Below are 21135 nucleotides of genomic sequence, written 5' to 3' on the forward strand. Positions count from 1 at the left end.
ACAGGACTGGCAGGTTCCTGGAGCCGAGTGGGAACCCACTCCCACCAGGGAAGACAGATGCTGAGGCAGCAAGAGCACCTGTGACTAGTGACGGAACAGCTCACATACAAATGTGTGGGGAAGCATGGCAGAGCCCCAGGCACAGAGCCTCCACCTGCAAAGCCCTCCCTCATGAGATGTTTTCTGCCTGGTTCAGCCACAACTCCAAGATGCCTTTCCAGCTGGCTCACTGTCCCCGCGCTGAGCCCTCCATGCCAGTCGGGGGACTCTCCAGCACCCAGGCACTTGCTCTGTAGCATATGACACCTGCTTTCATGCTGGTCTGCCGTCTTCACACACACCCGAATGGTCCACATTCTTAACTTTATCTGAAGTGTATGGGTGCCTTGTCGGTGTGTATCATCTGTGCACTGTGTGGATGCCAGGTCCACGGAGGGCAGAGGCAGCTTGCAGTCCACTGGGGCTGGAGTTACAGGTGGTCGTGAGCCCCCACGTGGGTGCTGAGAATCTAACCCGAGTCCTCTGGAAGAGCAGCAAGTGCCCTGAACAGCTGAGCCATCTCTCCAGCCCCTGAGATGATCACCTATTTTTGCTACCAGGAGCTTGATCACAAGGCAATTCCTGCAAGGTGACTGTGAGACGGGAGTTGAAGGAGAAAGGCAGGTCAGCCAGGTGGATGTCACAGGATCCTGGTCACCTCCTCAGAAAGGCCTGAAGGCATCCGTATGCCTGGTACCCAGCATGCCACGCTCAGCTCAGTGTACACTGCCGCAGGGCCCGCCTACCTGCGTGAGCACTTCTGAGAAGGCCAAAAGCGTGGGAACTGGTGCCTGGACTTTCTCTGGACACTAACATGCACGTCCATTCCTTCTCCAATATTCTCTATTCTTGCTTTATATCATGGTATATGAAGAGAGGAAAGCTGAGGGCCTAAAGGCTACTTGCTATCTCTGGTTATTTGCTTGTTTGCTTGTCTGATTGTTTGTTTGTTTTGTGGTTATGACTCCTTTTTTACTTTGGTTTCAATACTGGAGAAGGAACCTGGAGCCTCCCGATTTCGACAAGGCAAGCACTCTGCTGCTGAACTCGATTCCAGCCCCAACCCCCTTTCTTCCCTTTCTTCCCCACTATTTTTTTTTTAATTTTTTGAGACAAAAGTCACACTAAGTTGTCCAGGTTGACCTTGAACTTGCAGCCCTCCTGCCTCAGCCTTCTTAGTATCTGGGATTACAGGCGAGTGGCACCTGGTTTGATTATCGATTTGACGATGTCTTCTTTGGTTTTAAGGCAGGGTCTCATTATGTAGCCCAGGTTGGCCTCAAACTTACGATCCTCCACTTCGGCTCCCTCTAAGAGCCAGGAATCCTGGCATCCACCACACCAGCTCTCCTAATCACCAAAGGAAGCAAGGATCAGAACTTCATGCTGGCTAAGGCTGCTGCCACGGCCACTGCTGACTCCTCCTAGTCTGTTGCATCAAGAGGAGCTGTCAAAATAACTAATGACATATTTTGAAGTCCAGGATTAGCCCTCAGCTAGACTTCCTTGGTGTGATAGGCAGTTACCTCTCCCTCCAGTGTCTCTCTTCATCTCCTGCTTTTCATTTTCTTCCTGTGCTGCTCTCATCAATAAAGGTCTCTGCTCTAAGGAAAGCGCCCTTCTCCGGGAAGAATTTAGCAGTATCAGATTACAACCCTCTCGGGAAGCAGGTGCTATTACCTGTCAACAGAGTTTGGGGCATAGCAAATAGCTCCCACCCCCCACTCGGTTGGGCTCCTACCTGGCTCCTAGTCAGATAAAGTGGCAAAAGGAGACAGTCCTTTTGGAGACCTCAAAATCTCATTTTCGTTCCCCTTGCAGAGAAGAGAGTGGCTTTATTGACAGAGACGACTGAAAATTGCTTAAGAATTGCCAATAACCAGTCTGCATTGAGGCAGAGAGACAGTCTGACTGAAGCAAGCTCCCTGCTCCAGCGTGCAGCCCCACTGGGCCTCCTTTGGCTGCAGCTGGAGTCTATGGCCCAGGCAGACTAGTCTGCAAGGAGCCTCCTGTCACCCTCTAAAGCATCCCCTCCTCCTCCACTCCCTGCCTGCTACTGCGGTTTCCTGGATCCCCACCACACACCGTCACACATTCGGGGAATCACTGCCAGAAACTCAGCTCTTAGACTGATTCAGAGACCCAAGGTCACACCCTGGGTTGTAGCTGGACAAGGGAAATGGCTCCTTTCCCACTGGAGCACTTGGTGGCATGACTGCGCAACCAAGATAGGCCACTAGATGTCACTACCATGGATGATGATGATGGTGCTGCTGCTTCTTCTTCTTCTTCTTCTTCTTCTTCTTCTTCTTCTTCTTCTTCTTCTTCTTCTTCTTCTTCTCCTTCTCCTTCTCCTTCTCCTTCTCCTTCTCCTCCTTCTCCTTCTCCTTTTTCTCCTTCTTCTTCCTCTTCTCCTTCCTCTTCTACTTCTTTCTCCTCCTCCTCTGTCTTCTTCCTCCTCCTCTTCTTCCTCTTCCTCTTCCTCCTCTTCTCTTCCTCTTCCTCTTCTTCTTCCTCCTCCTCTTCCTCCTCCTCCTCCTTTTTCTTTCTCCTCTTCCTCCTCCTCCTCCTCTTCCTCCTCTTCTTCCTCCCCCTCCTCCTCCTCTTCTTCCTCCTCCTCCTCCTCCTCCTCCTCCTCTTCTTCCTCCTCCTCCTCCTCCTCATCCTCCTCTTCCTCCTCCTCCTCCTCTTCCTCCTCCTTCTTCTTCCATTGATAGGTATAAAACCATTGTCCAGCTAGGCCATTCTCAGCCCCGAATTCATGTCCTTACATCAGACCCTTGAGACAGAACCTCCAGCAAGGAGAGCTCTAGAGTAAATTCTGCCTCAGCCTCAATGGCACAGCCTCTCTGCTTATTATGACTGGGATCCTCAGGAAAATTTTCCTAAACGAATTAGCATCGAAGCAGTAAACCAGACCTATGTCAGCTGGAGCAAGCAGTAGGTGTGCCCATAGGTCTCTTTGCTTCTCCCCTGTTCTTCCATAGATGACTGCTGCATGTTCTTCTGCCTTACATAGAACCTCGTGGAGAGTAAATGAAGGGGCTGGAGAGATGTCTCAGTGGTTAAGAACACTGGCTATTCTTGCGGAGGACCCAGGTTCTGTTCCCAGCACCTACCTGGAGGCTCACGACCATCTGGAACTCTAATTCCAGGGGACCAGAAACCCTCTTCTGGCCTCTGGAGGCACCAGGCATGCATGTGGCACATAGACACAGCAGGCAAAACGCTCATACACGTAAAATAAAAATTAGCAAATCTTTTTTTTTCAAGAGTTGTGGTGATTTGAATAAGAGTGGCCCAGAGAATGGCACAATATACCCTTGTTTGAGGAGGAGGGGCCTTGTTGGAGGAAATGTGTCACTATGGGGGTGGGCTTTGAGACCCTCCTCCTACTGTCTGAGGACAGTCTGCTCCTGGCCCCTTTGGATAAAGATGTAGATCTCTCAGCTCCTCCAATGACGTGCCTGTCTGGACGCTGCTGTGTTTCCTGCCTTGATGATAATGGACTGAACTTTTGAACCTGTAAGCCAGCTCCAATTAAATGTTGTCCTTATAAGAGTCGCTTTTGGTCATGGTGTCTGTTCACAGCAGTAGAACCCTAACTAAGACAGAAGTGTACAGCCAGACATGCTGGTATGTACCTGTCATTCCATCCCAGCTAAGGAGAGTGAACCAGGAGGGCCAAAAGTTCAAGGTCAGCTTGGGTAGCATGGAGATCTTGTCTCAAAAAAAAAAAAAAAAAAAGAGGAGTGCAAAAGGGTACGTTTATGCCTCACCCCACTAGAGATTTCAGGACTCGAGTGTGTGTGTGTGCATACCATGTGTATGTATATGTGTCTTATGTGTGTGTAAACATTAATGTGGACACACATGTGCCATGGCACAGGTACAGAGGTCAGAGAACAACCTTAAGTGTTAGCCGCTGCCTTTCCACATCATCTTAGCCAGGGTCTTTCAGTCTGTGAGACTCTGGAGCTTCCCTTGTTTCAGTCCTAGGAGTGCTGGGAATTGCAGACACTCACACTAGGTGCCGAGTTTTTTGTGGGTTCTGGGGATTCAAACTCAGGTCCTTGCACTTGCACAGAAGACACTTTTAACCCATTGAGCCAGCTTCCCCGACTCCAGCACCAGTGACTTCAGACGCCAATGCGCTGCAGAAGTAACAGGGGTTGGCGGCTCTCGCAGAGAGTGAATGGCAGGTGGATAATTTACGATGGTTCTTGTGCCCTGAACTATAATTATGAAGTATCTCTAGGTATATATTCAGGATGCAAAGTGTACAGAATCCAAAGCTAATGTTAATTTATTACTGACAGCTAGATATATGATATATATCATGTCTTTTTATCGTACATTCCTTCTGACTTACATCGAGCAAACTTTTCATTCATTAATAAAGTCAAGACTTGCCATTACTCTTAATGATGGAGTTCCATTTTGAACCCAGAGGACCTCCTGTAATTAAACTCTGAACCTCTACAGACTAGACATCGGAAGCTTAGAAAGAGGATAAATTGAACTTCTGCTTTTCCAAGAGAGGTGAAAAAATGTCAGAAAGATGGAGCCCACCTGCTCAGTGCCCTGGAAGAGAAAGGGCAAAGTCAGAGACGATTGCCAATCACACTGTGTCCTTTTCCCTCCTAACCCTACTGCTGACTCTCTCTCCCCCTCCCTCCCTGTCTCTCTGTTCTTTGTTTCCGGTGTGGGGGTTGCACACGGCAGGCAAGGACTCTGTACCACAGTTAGAATCTCAACCCCTCCTGTAGTTTTTAAGACAAGCCGACTTCGACCTCATTGTGATCCTCCTGCCTCTGCCTCCTGACTAACTGAGATTATAGCAATCTTTTTTTATAAAAAAAAATTTTTAAAGAGTTATTTATTTTTATTTTAAATGTTTGACTTTTACCTGCATGTATGTGAGAGTACCTCATGCATGCCATGTTCTCTCAGAGGCCAAAGAAAGCACCAGATCCCCAGAACTAGATTTCTAGGCAATTGTGAGCCTCCAAGTGGGTGCTGGGAATCGAACCTAGGTCCTCTAGAAGAGCATCCAGTGCTCTTAACCAAGAGACATCTCTTCAGGCCCAATCTTTCATTTTCTGAGACAATATCCTTTTTTTTTAAGATCACAAAACAAAAAATATATTACTACCAGCCAAGTGTAGTGGTAAATGTCTGTAATAACAGCATTTGGGAGGCTGAAACAGGAAAATCGGTGGTTCCAGGTTAGGGAAAATCTGACTCAAAAAGAAAAAAATCTCCTTTTTTTTTACACAGGTCATTTACTTCATTCAATTCCCTGCATTATCCAAAAGACTTCCGTGATTAATCCCTCCACAAGAAAGCTAATATAATCTTATTTTAAGATTAAATAAGATTAGTGTCCTTCAGCGATGTCATAGCTTGAAAGACTCTCATTTATTTATTGCATGTGTGTGCTTGTGTGTGTGTGTGTGTGTGTGTGTTGTGTGTAGTTACACACATGTTGTGGTATGCGTGTAGAGGTCAGAGAATGACTTTCAGGAATGAGTTTTACCTCCTTCCACTGTGTCGTCCAGGTCTTCAGGCTTGACAATAAACACCTCTGGGCCATCTCTGCTCACTCAGAAACAAGAAGTCCTCAGCGTCCAGCTCTGCAGGTTCACTCAGTGTCAGGCCAGTTACCAGCTTGAAACTTTTTGTGTTACCTGGATTTAAACAGGGGTCTTGTTTACGTTGTATTAGACTCCACGGTCACTTACATGATACAAACCCAGGATACTGGCAGAAGTGAAACCTTTAACCTTATCAACTAATTAAGAACCCCAGAGCAGAATGATGAGGTGAGGTGTGTGGAGACAGGGACTTGGTTATCAGGGTCATCTCTCAACTGAGAACAGAATCAGATCCCATTGAACAGGGGCTAGATAACTGCATAAGTAAGTGTCCTATCTGGAACATGAAATCTTGCTACGGCTGCTTAATTAAATCATGATAAAAAAAAAGCATTCTGTGGCTGGTGCAAGGTGCTGAGAGTTTACTGGGGAATCCACAAGCTCAATAGAATGATAAAATGTTTCCTACAACCTTTCTGGAGAGCAATTTTTTGTTTGTTTGTTTTAGAAAAAGTCGTATTAAGCAAAACTAGTAGTGCAGGCCTTTAGCATCAGTACACAGGAGACAGAGATGGAAAAATGGAAGATTCAAGTTAACCCCGGGCTACCGAAGTGAGTTCAAGGCCAGCCTGGGTAACTCTGTGAAAGCCTATCTCAAAATAAAAAGTGAAAAGGGACCTGGAGATGTAACTCAGTGGCAGAGCACTTGGCTAGCAGGCATGAGGTCCTGAATTCCAGCCCCAGCACTACAAAAGAAAGTGTGTGTGTGTGTGTGTGTGTGTGTGTGTGTGTGTGTGTGTGTCACTCATGCACACACACAAACTCAGATATATACACATGTGTATGAATGTACATATATGTATATGTATGTGTGTGTCACATGTGTATGAATGTACATATATGTATATGTATGTGTGTGTCACATGTGTATGAATGTACATATATGTATATGTATGTAAGTGTGTGCACGTATACATATATACTCACATATGTAGTTGCTGACTTTTTTGTGTCACAGGCTTCTTGAAGTTGTCTGCATTTTTCCACCAGATCCTGCCTTTCATAACTTTGTACAAGTTTTGATTTCTATTCCTATGATAGAACACTGACCAAACCCAACTTGGAGAGAAATGGGTTTATTTGGCTTACAGGTTACAACGTATCAGGGAAGCAAGGGCACTAACTAAGTCAGAGGCCATAAAGGAGTGCTGCTTACTGGCTTGCTGCCCATGGCTGTTCAGCCTGCTTTCTTGTACAACGCAAGATCACCTGCTCAGGGGTGGCATTGCCCACAATGGCCTGGGCCCTCCCACATCAATCCTCTATCGAGAAAGGCCCCACAGACTTGCCTACAGGCCGAACTGAGGGAGAAATTTTCTCCATTGTTATTTCTTCCTCCCAGTTGACTCCATGTGTGTCAAGAGATTAAAAACAAACAAACTAAAACCCAACACAATTTTCATTCTCTCCAATTCTATCACCCCAATCCCCGCCCCCAAGAGTGTACATGTCTTAGTGTTACTTCCTAATGATTTTATTAACATTCTTTCCACCTGGACTGGTTTATTCCTTTGCCTCTTCCAGTTGCTTCCAGGTAGAGAAGGGCACTGAGTAGTCACTAGGCGTGCCACAGTAACAAACGGCTCCCAGACCTCAGTGGCTCGCTGCCCTCATATCTGTGTGTACTGACTCAACAAGGCCCAGTGTCACTCTGTGATAGAGAATGGCAGGATGGCCACCATTCCAAAACCTGCCAGTCGTCAGACCAAATGGAGGAGGACCATGGAGGTCACTGCACTAGCAATCGAGAGCTCCAATACAGAGGTGAGTCACTCCCACCGCAACGCATTAGCCCATGATCAGGCACAGGCCATGGCCACAAGCCAGCAGGCCAGGAAGTTTGATCTAACTATGCCAAAGACACAGAATGGCAAACAGTGGATACCAGAAACGGCCACTGGGACCTCAGGCAAAGCCAAGTTTCCTCATTTGGCCTTGTTCAGAAGTCTTATTCTTCCTGGGCGGTGCTTTCTCTGTTCCGGATTGGGAAGGGCTTGGGCCTGGCACTGGGTTTGTAACCCAGAACCTTAAGCGAATAAGGCTAGATCTCACTCTGAGAGCTGCCCATTTCTGTTACCCGTTGTTTGCTCTGTCCCTTGACCCACGAAATTTCTGATTTCTCTTGCACCAACTTCCAGATCCGTGGATATTATAGTAAAGACATCACTCTTTGGGCACTTACAAACTTGAGTGTGTGTGTGTGTGTGTGTGTGTGTGTGTGTGTGTGTTCACTTTACATCTAGACCATAGCTCTCTCCAGCCCCCTCCTCTTCTCCTGTGATAAGAGGAGGTCCCTCTTGGGTACCAACCCATCTGGCACATCAAGTCATTGCATGACTAGGCACATCCTCTCTCACTGAGGCCAGACAAGGCAGCCCAGTTAGGGGAACAGGATCCGCAGGCGGGCAAACAGTCTGCCGATCCCCCCTTTCATCCCCATAACCTCTCTAACACTCTCCGGCTGTTGGGTGATCCTCATGAAGACCAGGCTACACATCTGCTACCTGTGTGCAGGAAGGTCTAGGTCCAGCCTGTGTATGCTCTTTGGTTGGGTCTCTGGGAGCCCCCAAGGGTCCAGGTTAGTTGACTTTTCGGTCCTTGAGGGGTTTTGTTTGTTTGTTTGGTTTGGCTTTTGTTTATTCATTTGTTTGTTGTTTGTTTTAGTATCAGTAACACCCAGGGAGGAGAAAATGAATGGTGGGTGGGACAGAAATGAAAGAGGAAGAGATGGAGAAAGGGAAGAGGAAGGGGGAGGTAAGAGGGGAGATGAGGACAGGTGGACAGGTGAGGGAAGGGTGGGACAAAGGGAAGGGAGAGGACAAAGGGAAGGGAGGACATTGTCATATTTGTTCCTGGTGCCTCCTTTCATACTTTCCTATCTGGGCTGACCCTAATGTCTTTCTCCTTCTAGCCTTCCATGCTAATCCGATGCTCCTCCGATGCTTCACCCCTAACTTGTTACCGAAAAGAATCCCTCAGCCTTTGATTTTCAGTCTTCACCAAAGGGTGAAGGGGTCTGTGAGCCACCAGACAGAATTCTCACTCTGCCGGTTTTCCAACACTCAAAGGCCGGTGTCCTGTTTTCAAAGATGTGCTTTTTATTATTTTTATTCATGGGGGGCTGGGCGGGTATGTGAAAATGAGCGCAGATGCTCATGGAATCCAGAGGTGCCAGATGGCCCTGGAGCTGGAGATATGGGTGACTGTGAGTGTTAGGCTGGACCCCCTGCTCACCCCTGCACAGGCTGGAAACCCCATCTGCCCTCCTCTCCCCCTAACCCCGCCCGCACTGAAAAACTCCGAACAAAAGAAGGGTTCCAAGAGCCCAGGTTGTTGCAACCTCCTCCCCTGATACTGCCAGCCACCAAGTCCCCGCCTAAGTGCTCAGTTCTTGACCATACTTGGGCACAAACCCAGCTCACTGCTGACACATCACCATCACCTTTTGCCTACAGTCTATAAAACTTCCCCACCCTAGCCCGGATGTGCACATGTTCCCCGGGCCCGTTCCTTATGACCAGTGAACCCACCTGGGAGCGGCATCTAATAAACCTGGCTTTCTCTATCTTTAGTCCCATCTAATCTGACCTATATCTGTGTCACCAGGGGAGAGAAGAAGCCCATCCACGAGCCAAGTGGGTGTGAACTGCCTGACATGGGTGCCGAGATTCTGCTAGAGCAGAATCCACTCTTAACCATTCAGTGGTCTCTGTAAACCCCAGCCGGAAAATTTTATTAGGGCAAGTAAAATGACTGCCATACCTAAACACTAGTGTGCACCATTGTGTTTTTTGTATGCGTTTCGACGACTCAAAACCCAAACGGCTTGAAGTGGCTTCTAAATATATCAGGAAACATCCAAAAGATATCTCACCTAACAAATCTTGTGATATCACTCGAATCCTCTCTAACAGTCTTCCTCTGGCCACGCCCACCCATTGAATCCAAACCGGAGCACTTGGCTGCATCATTCCTGCTGGCCCCTGACTGCCTGCTTTTTCTTGGGTTGAAAGCTGGGTGAGATTGCTTTCCTCAGTTTGTACTTCATGGTATTAGCACAGGGCCCAACAGGGCTTGATACAGAAGAGCACTTCATGAAACAGGTCCAAATGACAAACACAAAGGCTGACCCAGGGTGACTACATCCAGCTCACCAAGTCAGACCTCACAACCCCGGAAAACCTGTCAAGGACCTCAAGAAGGTACAGCTGGTAAAAGAACCTTCTATCAAAGCTGACAACCTAAGTCCAACCCTTGGGACCTACGTGGTAAAAAAAAGTGAACTTACTCCATTAAATTGTTCTCTGGCTTTCCACACACAGGCTGTGACACACTCACACACGAATAAATAAATGCAATTTTTTTATTTTAAACTTTAAAAAAAGGGAGAGAAAGTATTTTTGACCCAGTGCCAGCACTGCCTCCCATCAGACATATGGTCAGGGCCTCTTCATTCTCCACGCCCAATGCCTTAGAAATAATAGCTCCAATTAGAGCCTGGTATGGTGAGGATGCATCTACTCTCCCAAGCTACTCTGGAGGGCTGAGGCAGGAGGTTCACAACTTTGAGGTCTGCTTGGGCTAACTACATAAGGAATTAGAAGCCAGGATGAGAGCTATCTCAGAAAATTCAAAAAAAAATTTTTTTAAGAGGGCGGATAGATGTATGTCAGTGGGAGAGCATTTATCTAGGAAGTGAAAGGGCCTGCATTCATTCCCCAGTATCTCTGGGCAGAGTATGTGGTTCAGTGGGTAAAGGTGCTTGCTGCCAACCAAGTCTGAAGGCCTGAGTTGGATATCAGAACCCATATCATAGAAGGAGAGAACAGACTTCTGATAGTTGTCCTCTGACCAGCACAAGCCTCCACAAATACAATAAATAAATAAGTAGATAATAAAAGGTTAAAAATCTCTAGATTCGTTTTGTGTGTGTGAATGGTTTGCCTACATGTATACCTGAGCACCATGTGTGTGCCTGGAGTCTGTGGTGGTCAGAAGAGGGTCAGAGCTTCTGAGTCCCTGAAACTGGAGTTACAGATGGTTGCGAGCCACTATCTGAGTGCTGGGAACCAAACCTGGGTCCTCTATTAAGAGCAACCACGGAGCCATCGCTCCAGCCCTCGATAAACTTTAAAAAAAAAAAAAAAAAGTCCACCAAGATTCAAAAGCACAAGGATGAAAAGAACGATGGGGTAAATGAGAAGATGAAGACTGCCCCAGCGGGTTAAGGGCATAGAGTATATTAACTGAGTTCTAGACCTACACCAGCTCTGACAGGACCTGGATGCCATAGCATCTGCCCAGGGCCTTAAGGCACAGTCTGCCAGAAGGCGTGGCCTGTGGTGGCTCCACCCCGTTGTGGCCCCGCCCCCGCCGCGCGCCTCCAGGCTCACCTGACCCGCTCGCCGCTCACGTGATCAGTCTCAGCGCCGCCATCTTGGAGCCACGGCCGAGGAGGGGGCAAAAAGGGGGAAAGAGAGGGAAAAGAGTCGGGAGCGAGGCGGACGAGGGTAAGGGCACGGCGGGGTCCCGGCCGGCCAAAGGAGGCTCGCAGAAGCGGCAGCCCGCCGCCCTACCGCAGGTACCGCGCCCCGGGCCACCCCTCCGCTTGAGCGCCGCCGGCCATGTGCGGCCTCGCCGGTGACGCCCGCTTCCTCCTCCCCGGTGACGCCCGCGGCACTGCCACGCACCCGAGCGCCAGGGTCCTGTGTGTACTGTCGTCCCTCTGCTGGGCCTATGGAGACCCCGGGCCTGCGGTGCCGCTGGGGGTGGGGGTCCCGCTGCTCCTCAGGCCCCGCTGTGGCGGCTTTGCCTTCTGGAGACGTGAAATCGCTTAGGCCAGCCAGGATGGAGCTTAAGTTTCTTTAATCCCCTGTCTTTTAAGCACTGCGTGGTGTAGAAAATGCCAGTTGAAAAGCAAAATAGCAATCCTGGCCTCCCACACTTACACATCCTCTGGGATGACTGATCTTTCCAGAGATCGCTGAGACCATTTGTGAAAGTGCCCACCTTTCCAGACCTGGGACATCCCGGTCGTTTGTTTTGGAGTCGGTGGCCTGGGTGATAAATTAGGTCCAGGCAGCCACCCCCACCCAAGGTTGCTGACTGTGAACTGGAATTTGCTATCAGTCTACATGGCCCAAGGCAATTACTGGATTTGTCACCTTTTCCGTCAGAGTTTGTACTTTACTCTACCGGTCTGATTCTGTGTATGGATTGCTATATTGATTAAAAAGAGAAAGTTTGACCCTTCGTTTCTTTACCATGGTAACTCGTTAGAAATTAACACCGAAGGATGCTCTAGCTGTGTACTAATTTTACTTAACTATTGCTAAGTTACTTTCTAAGGAAACTAAGTAAGTCTACTTTAAAACAACTATAGGAAAATAGTAGGGGAAAAAAAAATGGAGGACCAGGGCAGGAAACTGCTTTGGAGAATATATAGGTCAAGCCACGTTGTCGGATCTTTTCATGGTACTATTCTGCCCACTGTGTTTGACTAATTTACATAATCACCCCTTAGGCTGTAATTTCGGTTAAAGTTAGAATAGCAATATGTCATTTATTATTCCATATTGGTTAGAAAATTATGTCAGTTAAACCCTTAGTTTGCTGAGTGAATTACTTACAAGGAGGGGAAGGCTTAAAATATACAATTGTTAGAAGATTTCCAGACTGATTTGTTTTAGCTTCTGCAAAATCCTCTACTTGTTAAGTAAATTATGTAAATTTGCCTCACACAATTACATTGCATGAACAGCCTTCCGAAATTTCTTTTCAATTTAAGTATGGGAAGTTTCTTCACCGACAAAATAAGTTATTGTTGTGTTTTACCCACCACAAAAGAGACGTGTTTGATGATGTTTACTTTCCTTCTTGGCCACAGCTGGATTGTGAATATTGATCCAGGAGACTATCAATTTCAGAAATTGATTGGAAAGACACTGGCTCTGCCACTAACAGCCATGTAACCTTGGGTAAGTCACACCTCACTGAGATGCCTTATTTATAAACTGACACCACTGTGACTGGACCCACAGAACTCTGAGCAAACGAAGCTGTTTGCTGCTGCCCGGCATATGGTGCTGTTGCTCTGCTCCATGCTCGCCCCATGTTCACCTTGAGGATGGAAAGGGAGATTGGTACATAGGGAAAGCATGGTTTCACCTCTGTGAAGCCTCAGATGTGTTACTTGACACCTTGTGTCCAAAGAAGGGTTTGGACACCAGGAATACAGGAATATTACAGGAAATGGATTCAGGCCCAATTCTGAGTTTGCTGCTCAAAGTGGTCTTCAGCGCTATGCTTGGCATGAGTGCTTCATAAATTACAGTGAAGCTGAACACTACTTGATGTTAGTTATGACTGCGTTTTAATTGTAGCTGCAAAGTCAAAATAGTGTCTCAGGCTAGGCGTCTCAGGCAAGAAACACTGTACTATGAAACCTATATACTTCTCTATGTATACCTAAGTTTTCCTCTTAGTAGCTATTATTACGTTGAGCTGAGAAGATCTTAAATAAATTATAACTGCCCTTAGTAAGGTCTAAAGTAAAGATGGCTTTTAGGTTACTTTAACAGGTGGTTTGTAACTCTGCTCTACAGGTTTGCCATCTTTACTCTCACCTTTATATCAGAAGAACTTAAAACAAATGGTAACGTGCCTAGATCATGTGGCTAAGGGCACGTCAGAGAACAGAGGGACCCTGCCTTCTCTTGGCCAAAACAAATTTCTCAGAGATATATTAAGTTTTTGAGACTCTGAAAGAAGGTGAAGTTCGTTAGCCGTCACTTCTATTGTTTTGGACTTGGGCTTCTGTTTGTTTATTTACTTAATTGGAATAAACGAAATCTGTAGTTAATGAAAGAGGATGAGCTTTACATCATCTTGTTCTGCCTTTACATATACGCAGAGCGTGGCAGCCTTCTCTTTAAACCCACATGAATCATTGCACTCAATTCTACATGTAACCCTACTGCTATAACTAAAAGGAACTAATTAAATACACATAGACCAAATAGATTACAAGAAAATAAAGACAACTGAATGTGTTTACTTTTCTTAGGAAAGACACAAATCATAAGCTTTTTCCTGTGGATTACTGCTGTCAGGGACAGATCTGAGATACTCAGTAGGAAAGACTAGAACATTGCTGATTTTGGAGAGTACACTTGTTCTGACCAGATCTTCTGATCTAATGGTATATATCGTGATTGCAAAGAAGATGTCTCCCACTTGATAAACGTTTCTAAACTTTTGTCCTGGTCAACCTTCCAGTGCGGTGGTTCTTATCTGTTCGTTACCTTAGGGAGTGTGCTTATTCCTGTTGTAAGAAGATGTTCGTGTTAGAGCAGGCTTTCTCATTTCTCAGCCTTTCTTGTCACTCTCAGCCTTGCATTAACAATAAGGAAGCAAATAGCTCTGAAATCAGGATAACTCAAGGAAGTTGTATTTACAAAGATAATATTACCAGGGTATTGGTCTTCTATATGCAGACCATGGAGTGATGGAGTTAGTGGGAGAAGCAGCATCAGGAGAAGGGAAGTGCCAAAGCCAGAAATAGATCTGTAGAGAGCAGCCCTCCAGGAAGAACCAACCTGTTAAGGAGCAACCAATCCAGGGTGACCTAGAAGCAGGGGCCAGGATATTGACTGTCCTGTTCTCTCTCACCTGTATTCCTCTGATACTCCTGGCTCTCCATTTGCAGTACCCAGCCAGAGGAGCAAGAAGCAGAGTCCCATAGAGAGGAGGCCACAAGGGGCCCAAAGAATACAGGTGGGGTGATGTCTGCTGATGCTGGGGAGTGAGGTGGAAATTTCTGGTTCCTTTGAACAATTCAGTTATGTCAAGTGATGTTTTTTTGGAAGCTGTTTTGTGAGAGGGTATATGATGTTTACTGAAAACAGACACTGGAGAGGGCTCATGATGAGAAAGAATATAAGTAGAACCCCACACGCCACTAAGAGAACACCCTTGCATTGCAATGCCATGGAGTACTTTGCTGGTCTTTGCTGGCCTTCGCTGGCCTTTGCTAGTCTTCACTGGTCTTCACTTTGTAGAGAGAAATGTACCAAAGAACTTCTCATGGTATTCCAGCTGATTCTGGCCATGTCTGCTAACTGGTACCTATTTGGCCAAGCCTTGCTGTTTCTGCTGGATTGTGCCACTGCTGCTGATTTGCATTTGGTGTTTGTTATTTAACTGGACTGTTGGTATCCTGACGATGAAGATTGGAATCACCCCAAGGAACTACTTCTAAAAAGCTCCACAACTCCCTTTTCCTACTAGCCTTCTTTTCCCCCTACCTCTGGCCAGAGGGTTAGAAGGGACGTTGAGGTGTTTAAGAACCCTAAAGAAAGTAGGTTTTGAAAAAACCCTAAGCCTGCAGGAACCAGTGGATATACTGCCTTTTCAAGAGGCCTTGTGCCTGCCCTCCGTGCAAAGAGAGCAGTCCTTCTCTCAGGATTTGGCCATATATACTTAGCCTTCATGTTACCACAGTGTTGAAAAGCCCACATTTAGTCTTCTCTAGCTTCTCCATGCGCTAATGTTTATCCACCTGCGAGTAACGATGCCAGTGTAAAAGCTCCTGGCCTACCTACTTGCTTTGTGCTTTGCACATGGTGATGTTGCGAGTGGGTATATTTTGTTTGTTTGTTTTTATAATGAAAAGCTTTAGTCATCTGTACAAGTAGGAAGAGGAATAAAATGAACAGGTCATCACACTACCGTTATTGACAGAATCAGTTCTCACTCTATCACCTTCTTCCCCCATCCTCATTTCTTTAAGCTGTGTTTGCATCAGTCTCCTTAGTGCAAGGATGGTATTCAGATTATCATGATCTGTGGTATGATTTGAGTCACTAGTACTGTATGCTGACTTTTTCATCTCTAGTTCAAATGAATTTTAGCCCATTTGACATATATAAAGTATAAATAAATATCTACATATTTACACGTACAATGTGTATAGTACACATAGGCTGCATGAATAGCATAAGGGAAAAAAATTGGAATTAAAGAGTTGGTTTTAGTGACCTTCTCTCCTGTGTACTTTACTATGGCTGTTTGTGACCTTTTATTTAACAGACTTTGCTTTTAATGAGTTCTTGGTTGCTTGTTGGTTTTGCCTGCAGACCTAAACTGGTTTTTTCAGGTGTTTTTTGATGCGTTTTATGTTGTCATATCGGTTTGATAGCTGCCTTACTGTACTTATCCCCAAATGTATGCAGCCTCTAAAATGAGATACTTACATAAACGTTCTGGGGAAATTGGAGCATCTGCTGCAAGTTGCCATTAGCTCTTAATGCCTGAGCACATGCAGCTTTGAAAGTGAGTGTTGTGTCAAATTCTTTTGTATTAGCTGTTTTCATGAGCTAAGATGAACTCCTCCTCTTGACTTCACTTTCTTTTTAAGAAACACACTGAGCTGTCCAGGGGGAGCAATTTGCACTGTTCTGTCTTCCTCCTATTGGATCATTAAGTAGAAGAGAGGAATCAGGAGTCACCTTTGTAACACTAGGTGTGAAGTCTGTTGAACAAACATTTGAATGTTCTCAAGGTTATCAGCCAGCCTGTGTGGCTCTTACACCCTCAGGCAGGGAGACCTCGTATTTACAGTAGTATAGATTGTATCTGGCCAAGAAACTGAAAATGTGTGTGAATTTTGTTACTGTTATTATATAACTAATATGTCCTTAACAGTCGAATTGAATGGCAACAAAAATCCTTCAGTTAGGACCCCACAGGGAAACCACTGGATTCTTGTTTTGTTTGAAGTGTACATCTACTTGTATGAGTCTTCCTCTCTTCCTTTCCACTTATTTTTTAAGATGAGGTCTTGCTGAGCTTGGAGCTTACTATTTCTGCTAAAGTAGCTCACGAGCCAATCCACAGGATCCACCTGGCTCCCTAACACCATCCCCAGGGCTGGGATTACAGGTGTGTGCTATCGTGCCCAGTGCAGCTTTTACATGAGTTCTGGGAATCCAAACTCAAGCCCTCATACGCGAAACAAGCGTTTTATCCATGGAGCCATCTCCCTAGCCCCTAAGACTGGAGTCTTAAGGCAGCGAGATGTTATTTTGAGAAGCCACAAAAAGGTTTTTTTCATTTGTTGTTTTCCCCTGAAGAACCACATTGTCCTTTATCAGTCTCTTCAGTAACAGCCCAACGTTGTGTCTAAATCTAAAAAGACTTGTTCTATCTGAAGGACAAAAAGACACAAATGTTCTTAGAGGGGTTTTTAGAGCTGAGATGGCTATGTTATTACGGTTCTGGAATATTCCCCTTCACAAGGTGGTTGTTACAAGCTACCCCTAGGAGAAAAAAAGCTGTTAGCTAAGAAGAAAATGTGCATTTTATCTGACATGGACCTAGATAAAGACAACTCATGATGGAAAGAGTGGGACATGGAACAAAAACGGCAACAGTGTAGCCAGAAACTGAAAGTGGCAAACCCGATGCAGGTCAGGCGTTCCCTAGGCGCCTACCTGATGCAGTGGTGTGCTCCTGTATGGGAACTAAAGCCCTCATGCAGAATTCAGCCATGTGGAGAGAAGACTGCAAAGCCAGTTCCTGGAGTTTAAGAATGATGCCTAGTTTTTGGTCTGTAGCTTGTGGTGCTGAAAGTCTTGTTGGCATTTATTGAATGTTGTGAGTAAGGTTCCAGAATGTACCTAAAATGTGGAAAAACAAAACTTGTTGCTGGAAAAGAGCCTAAACTTAAAAATTCGGTCCAAGTCAACAAAATAATCTCACTTTAAGTCGAAGGAAATATCTGAAGAAAAAGGGCTGCCAGGAAGTGTATAAAGGAGATTCAAAGGCCTACAGAGGGAGAAGGATATTGCTCTTAAACACTTGTGTACTTTGACAGCCTACGATAAACCTTCCCGACCTCTGTCTGGCACTGACCCATTATGGGAATGGCAGCACTTTCTTCTCTAACCCCATTCCCTGCTCAGGAGAGAAACGTGTTTAGGAATGAGGAACATGTGACCACTGATGGGACCTCTCGAAAGCCACAGCATAGTTTGTGGTTTATCTGGTGGACCATAAACCAAAGGAAAAGAAAGGAGGAAGTAGACCACTGCTCCTATTTAGTTTCATTTCCAAAGTACTTCCCAAAATTCAATGTTCTTTATACTAGGATGTGAATATATTTTCAGAATTTCAAATTTTTGAGCAGAGAAGTGTGATTTTTCGTTATCTACAGTTAAAATTTGGCATAAGAAATGGTTTATCTAGAGTTGTATGAAATCATGTTGGCTTCACAGACTGATGCTTTCCAGTAGCTTTAGGTGACTCCACAGGCCCTGAGGATGGCAGTTTCTTTAAACAAAGAATCATGTCTCTTTAGTTCTAGAATCTCAAGGGACTCTTTAAACAAAAATTCTAGAATCTGAAGGGTTTCTTTAAACAAGGATTCTAGAATCTCAGTGGTTTCTTTAAACAAAGAATCATGTCTGTTTAGTTCTAGAATCACAAGGGATTCAAGGGACTTTAGTTCTAGAGTCTCAAGAAGGCAGGGTGGGGATGCAGGAGAAGGTGTTGACGTCATACCCAAGGAACAAGGCCCCCTCCATCTGTTTCTGGGAGATTGCATTTCAAAATGGAATTCTGAGCTGTTTAAGTCTGTATTGGGGACAGTCAGGTGCATTGATAAAGACCTTCCTGCTTAGAAGATATTTAAACAATTCAGTCAGACACCAGAGTTGACATTGGTTTTCCTTATTACTTTCCTGTGTTTATCCCATAAACCATGGTCTCTGCTGTGCATTGTTCTAGATATGGAAGAAAGCAGCAGCATTGCCATGTTGGTGCAAGAGATTGGAGAACAGGAGGCTGTGTTAACTGCTGAAGGAGTCCTCAGCCCTTCCTCAGAAGCTGACCAACAAAGAAAACCTAAAGCAGATCCATTGGTCCATGTCATCCAGAAGTTAAGCAAGATAGTGGGGCACGAAAAGTCACAAAAATGTCTTCTGATTGGGAAAAAGCGCCAACGCCCAAGTGAGATACCACACTCTCTTGAAAGGGTAGAGAACTGTGAGATCCCAGCTAAAGCAGCCGGGTCCCCTGCTGCTGGGGTTAGGGAAGCCGAGATGTCACAGGCCAGTCCCACCCTTGCCTCCAGTGATGCGAAGACTATGTCCTACCAGTGTAGCCTTTGTAAGTTCCTGTCGCCATCCTTTTCTGTGCTGAAAGAGCACGTCAAGCAGCACGGGCAGCAGCACGACGTGATGCTCATGTGCTCAGAGTGCCACGCCACCTCCAGAAGCCAGCAAGAGCTGGAAGCGCATGTGGTGAGTGAGCATGAGAACAGTGCCAGCAGCCATGCCCGCCAAGGAGCCACAGAAAGAAAGAGTGAGACCTTGGTGGACATTCCAGTGAACGTGGGCAGCCCACAGACCCATGCTGTCCAGAGTGCAGCTGTGGCAGAGACGGGGCGGAGAAAGTGGTATGCGTATGAACAGTACGGCATGTACCGGTGCTTGTTCTGCAGCTATACCTGTGGCCAGCAGCGGATGTTAAAGACACATGCTTGGAAACATGCAGGGGAAGTTAACTGTTCCTATCCAATCTTTGAGAATGAAAATGAGCCCCTTGGTCTTCTGGCTTCTTCTGTGTCTGCTGCACCTGGTGGGGTTGATGCAGTCGTCATTGCTATTGGGGACAGCGAACTCAGCATCCACAACGGGCCATCTGTACAAGTACAGATTTGCAGCTCCGAACCACCATCGTCTTCATCTCCTTTAGAACAGAGCACAGAGGAGGGAGTACACCTACGCCAGGCAGTCACCCTGGACTCTAACGAGGAAGAAATGCTGGAGGTGATGTCTGATTCTGAGGAGAATCTGTTTGCTGATAGTTTGCTCTCTTCGGCACAGAAAATCATTAGCAGTAGCCCAAACAAAAAAGGTCACGTGAACGTCATTGTGGAACGTTTGCCAAGTGCTGAAGAAACCCTCCCGCCAAAACATTTCCTCATGAATGCTGAAATGGAAGAGGGGAAGAGCCCGAGCCCCGCCGAAGCTCAGACTGGGTGTGGAGGAGCAGGAACTATGTACCATGCTGATAAGTGTACTGTTGATATCGGGGGGTTGATCATCGGCTGGAGCAGTGCAGAGAAGAAAGACAGTGAGCTAAGTAAGGGCCTGGCTCCTGATGAGAATGCCCCACCAGGACGGAGAAGGACAAATTCTGAGTCTCTCAGGCTGCACTCCTTAGCTGCAGAAGCCCTTGTCACCATGCCAATAAGAGCTGCTGAACTAACAAGAGCCAGCCTTGGGCACTATGGGGACATAAACCTTTTAGATCCAGACACTGGACAAAGGCAGGTCAGTGGTCCATTGGCAACATACTCAAAAAAAATCATGTCTCCTCTTAAGAACTCTTCAGATGGAGGAACAAGTTTTAACCAAAGCAATTCCACTGTGGTAGCTCTCCCAGAGGGAAGGCAGGAATTGTCAGATGGGCAAGTTAAGACAGGCATCAGTATGTCCCTTCTTACTGTAATAGAAAAACTGAGAGAAAGGACAGACCAGAATGCATCAGATGATGACATTTTGAAAGAGTTGCAGGACAATGCCCAGTGTCAGCCCAACAGCGATGGGAGTTTGTTGGGGTCCAACGTGGTGGAATACATCCCAGATGCCGAGCGGCCCTACCGATGCCGCCTGTGCAACTACTCGAGTGGCAACAGGGGCTACATCAAGCAGCACCTGCGTGTCCATCGGCAGAGGCAGCCTTACCAGTGTCCTATCTGTGAGCACATAGCTGAGAACAGCAAAGACTTGGAAAGCCACATGATCAACCACTGTAAAACCAGAATACACCAATGTAAGCAGTGCAAAGAATCTTTCCATTACAAGGTGAGCGGCGGTCTCAGGGTTGGCAGGGACTCTAGCTGTAGTCCGGCCACCTCATTTTGTATATCAATGAAAATGAGTTCCAGAGACGTTTGATAATTTGCCCAGAGATACCCCCAACAAATTAACATTGAAGATAGGTCTAAAAGCTGTCTCCATGGTTGCTGTCCAGAACTTTTCCTTAGTCAGATGTCTATGGCCTGTGTAGCCTCAGCACCTGTTACTTTCATGTTACTGGTTTTCACTTATAAAGGAACGTGGAGTAGACTGACAGGTACACATTTGACGGAAAAGGCTCACTATGCATCAACACACAAAAAATATTTCCTGCAGTCCTAACAGCTGCTACACACCCAGCAAAAAGTGATTTGTGCCATTGCAGAGGGAAAGTGGGCCGTGAGACCCTAAAGGGAGGCAGCACAATAGAAATGAAGCTGTATTTGCTATGGCTGGACAGTTTGAGGGACTTTGCTACGCATCAACACTAAGACGTCACACCAGCTAGGCAAGTGCTTGCCTGCAAAGTGCATTCCCAGCCCTTGGTGAGAGTTTTGCTAAATGTCCCAGGCAGA

The 21135-nt window shown here is 46.2% G+C and overlaps 1 protein-coding gene across 4 annotated transcripts in view; it reads left to right on the forward strand.

The window, feature by feature from the left end:
• The first annotated feature begins 11116 nt into the window (after positions 1–11116).
• Znf507 (zinc finger protein 507) overlaps positions 11117–21135 on the forward strand; it is a 32868-nt gene continuing 22849 nt past the window's right edge. Inside the window, exons 1-3 of one of the 4 annotated variants that reach the window (XM_032893842.1) lie at positions 11117–11206; positions 12583–12673; positions 18483–20566. In XM_032893842.1, the coding sequence (XP_032749733.1) occupies positions 18485–20566 (2082 nt within the window). In that variant the 5' untranslated portion in view covers positions 11117–11206; positions 12583–12673; positions 18483–18484. Of the gene's footprint in view, positions 11278–12582; positions 12674–18482; positions 20567–21135 lie in introns of all 4 variants that reach the window. The other 3 variants (XM_032893841.1, XM_032893844.1, XM_032893843.1) reach the window with 3 other exon arrangements.

Source organism: Rattus rattus, chromosome 2 (assembly GCF_011064425.1).
Source record: "Rattus rattus isolate New Zealand chromosome 2, Rrattus_CSIRO_v1, whole genome shotgun sequence".
NCBI lineage: Eukaryota > Metazoa > Chordata > Mammalia > Rodentia > Muridae > Rattus > Rattus rattus.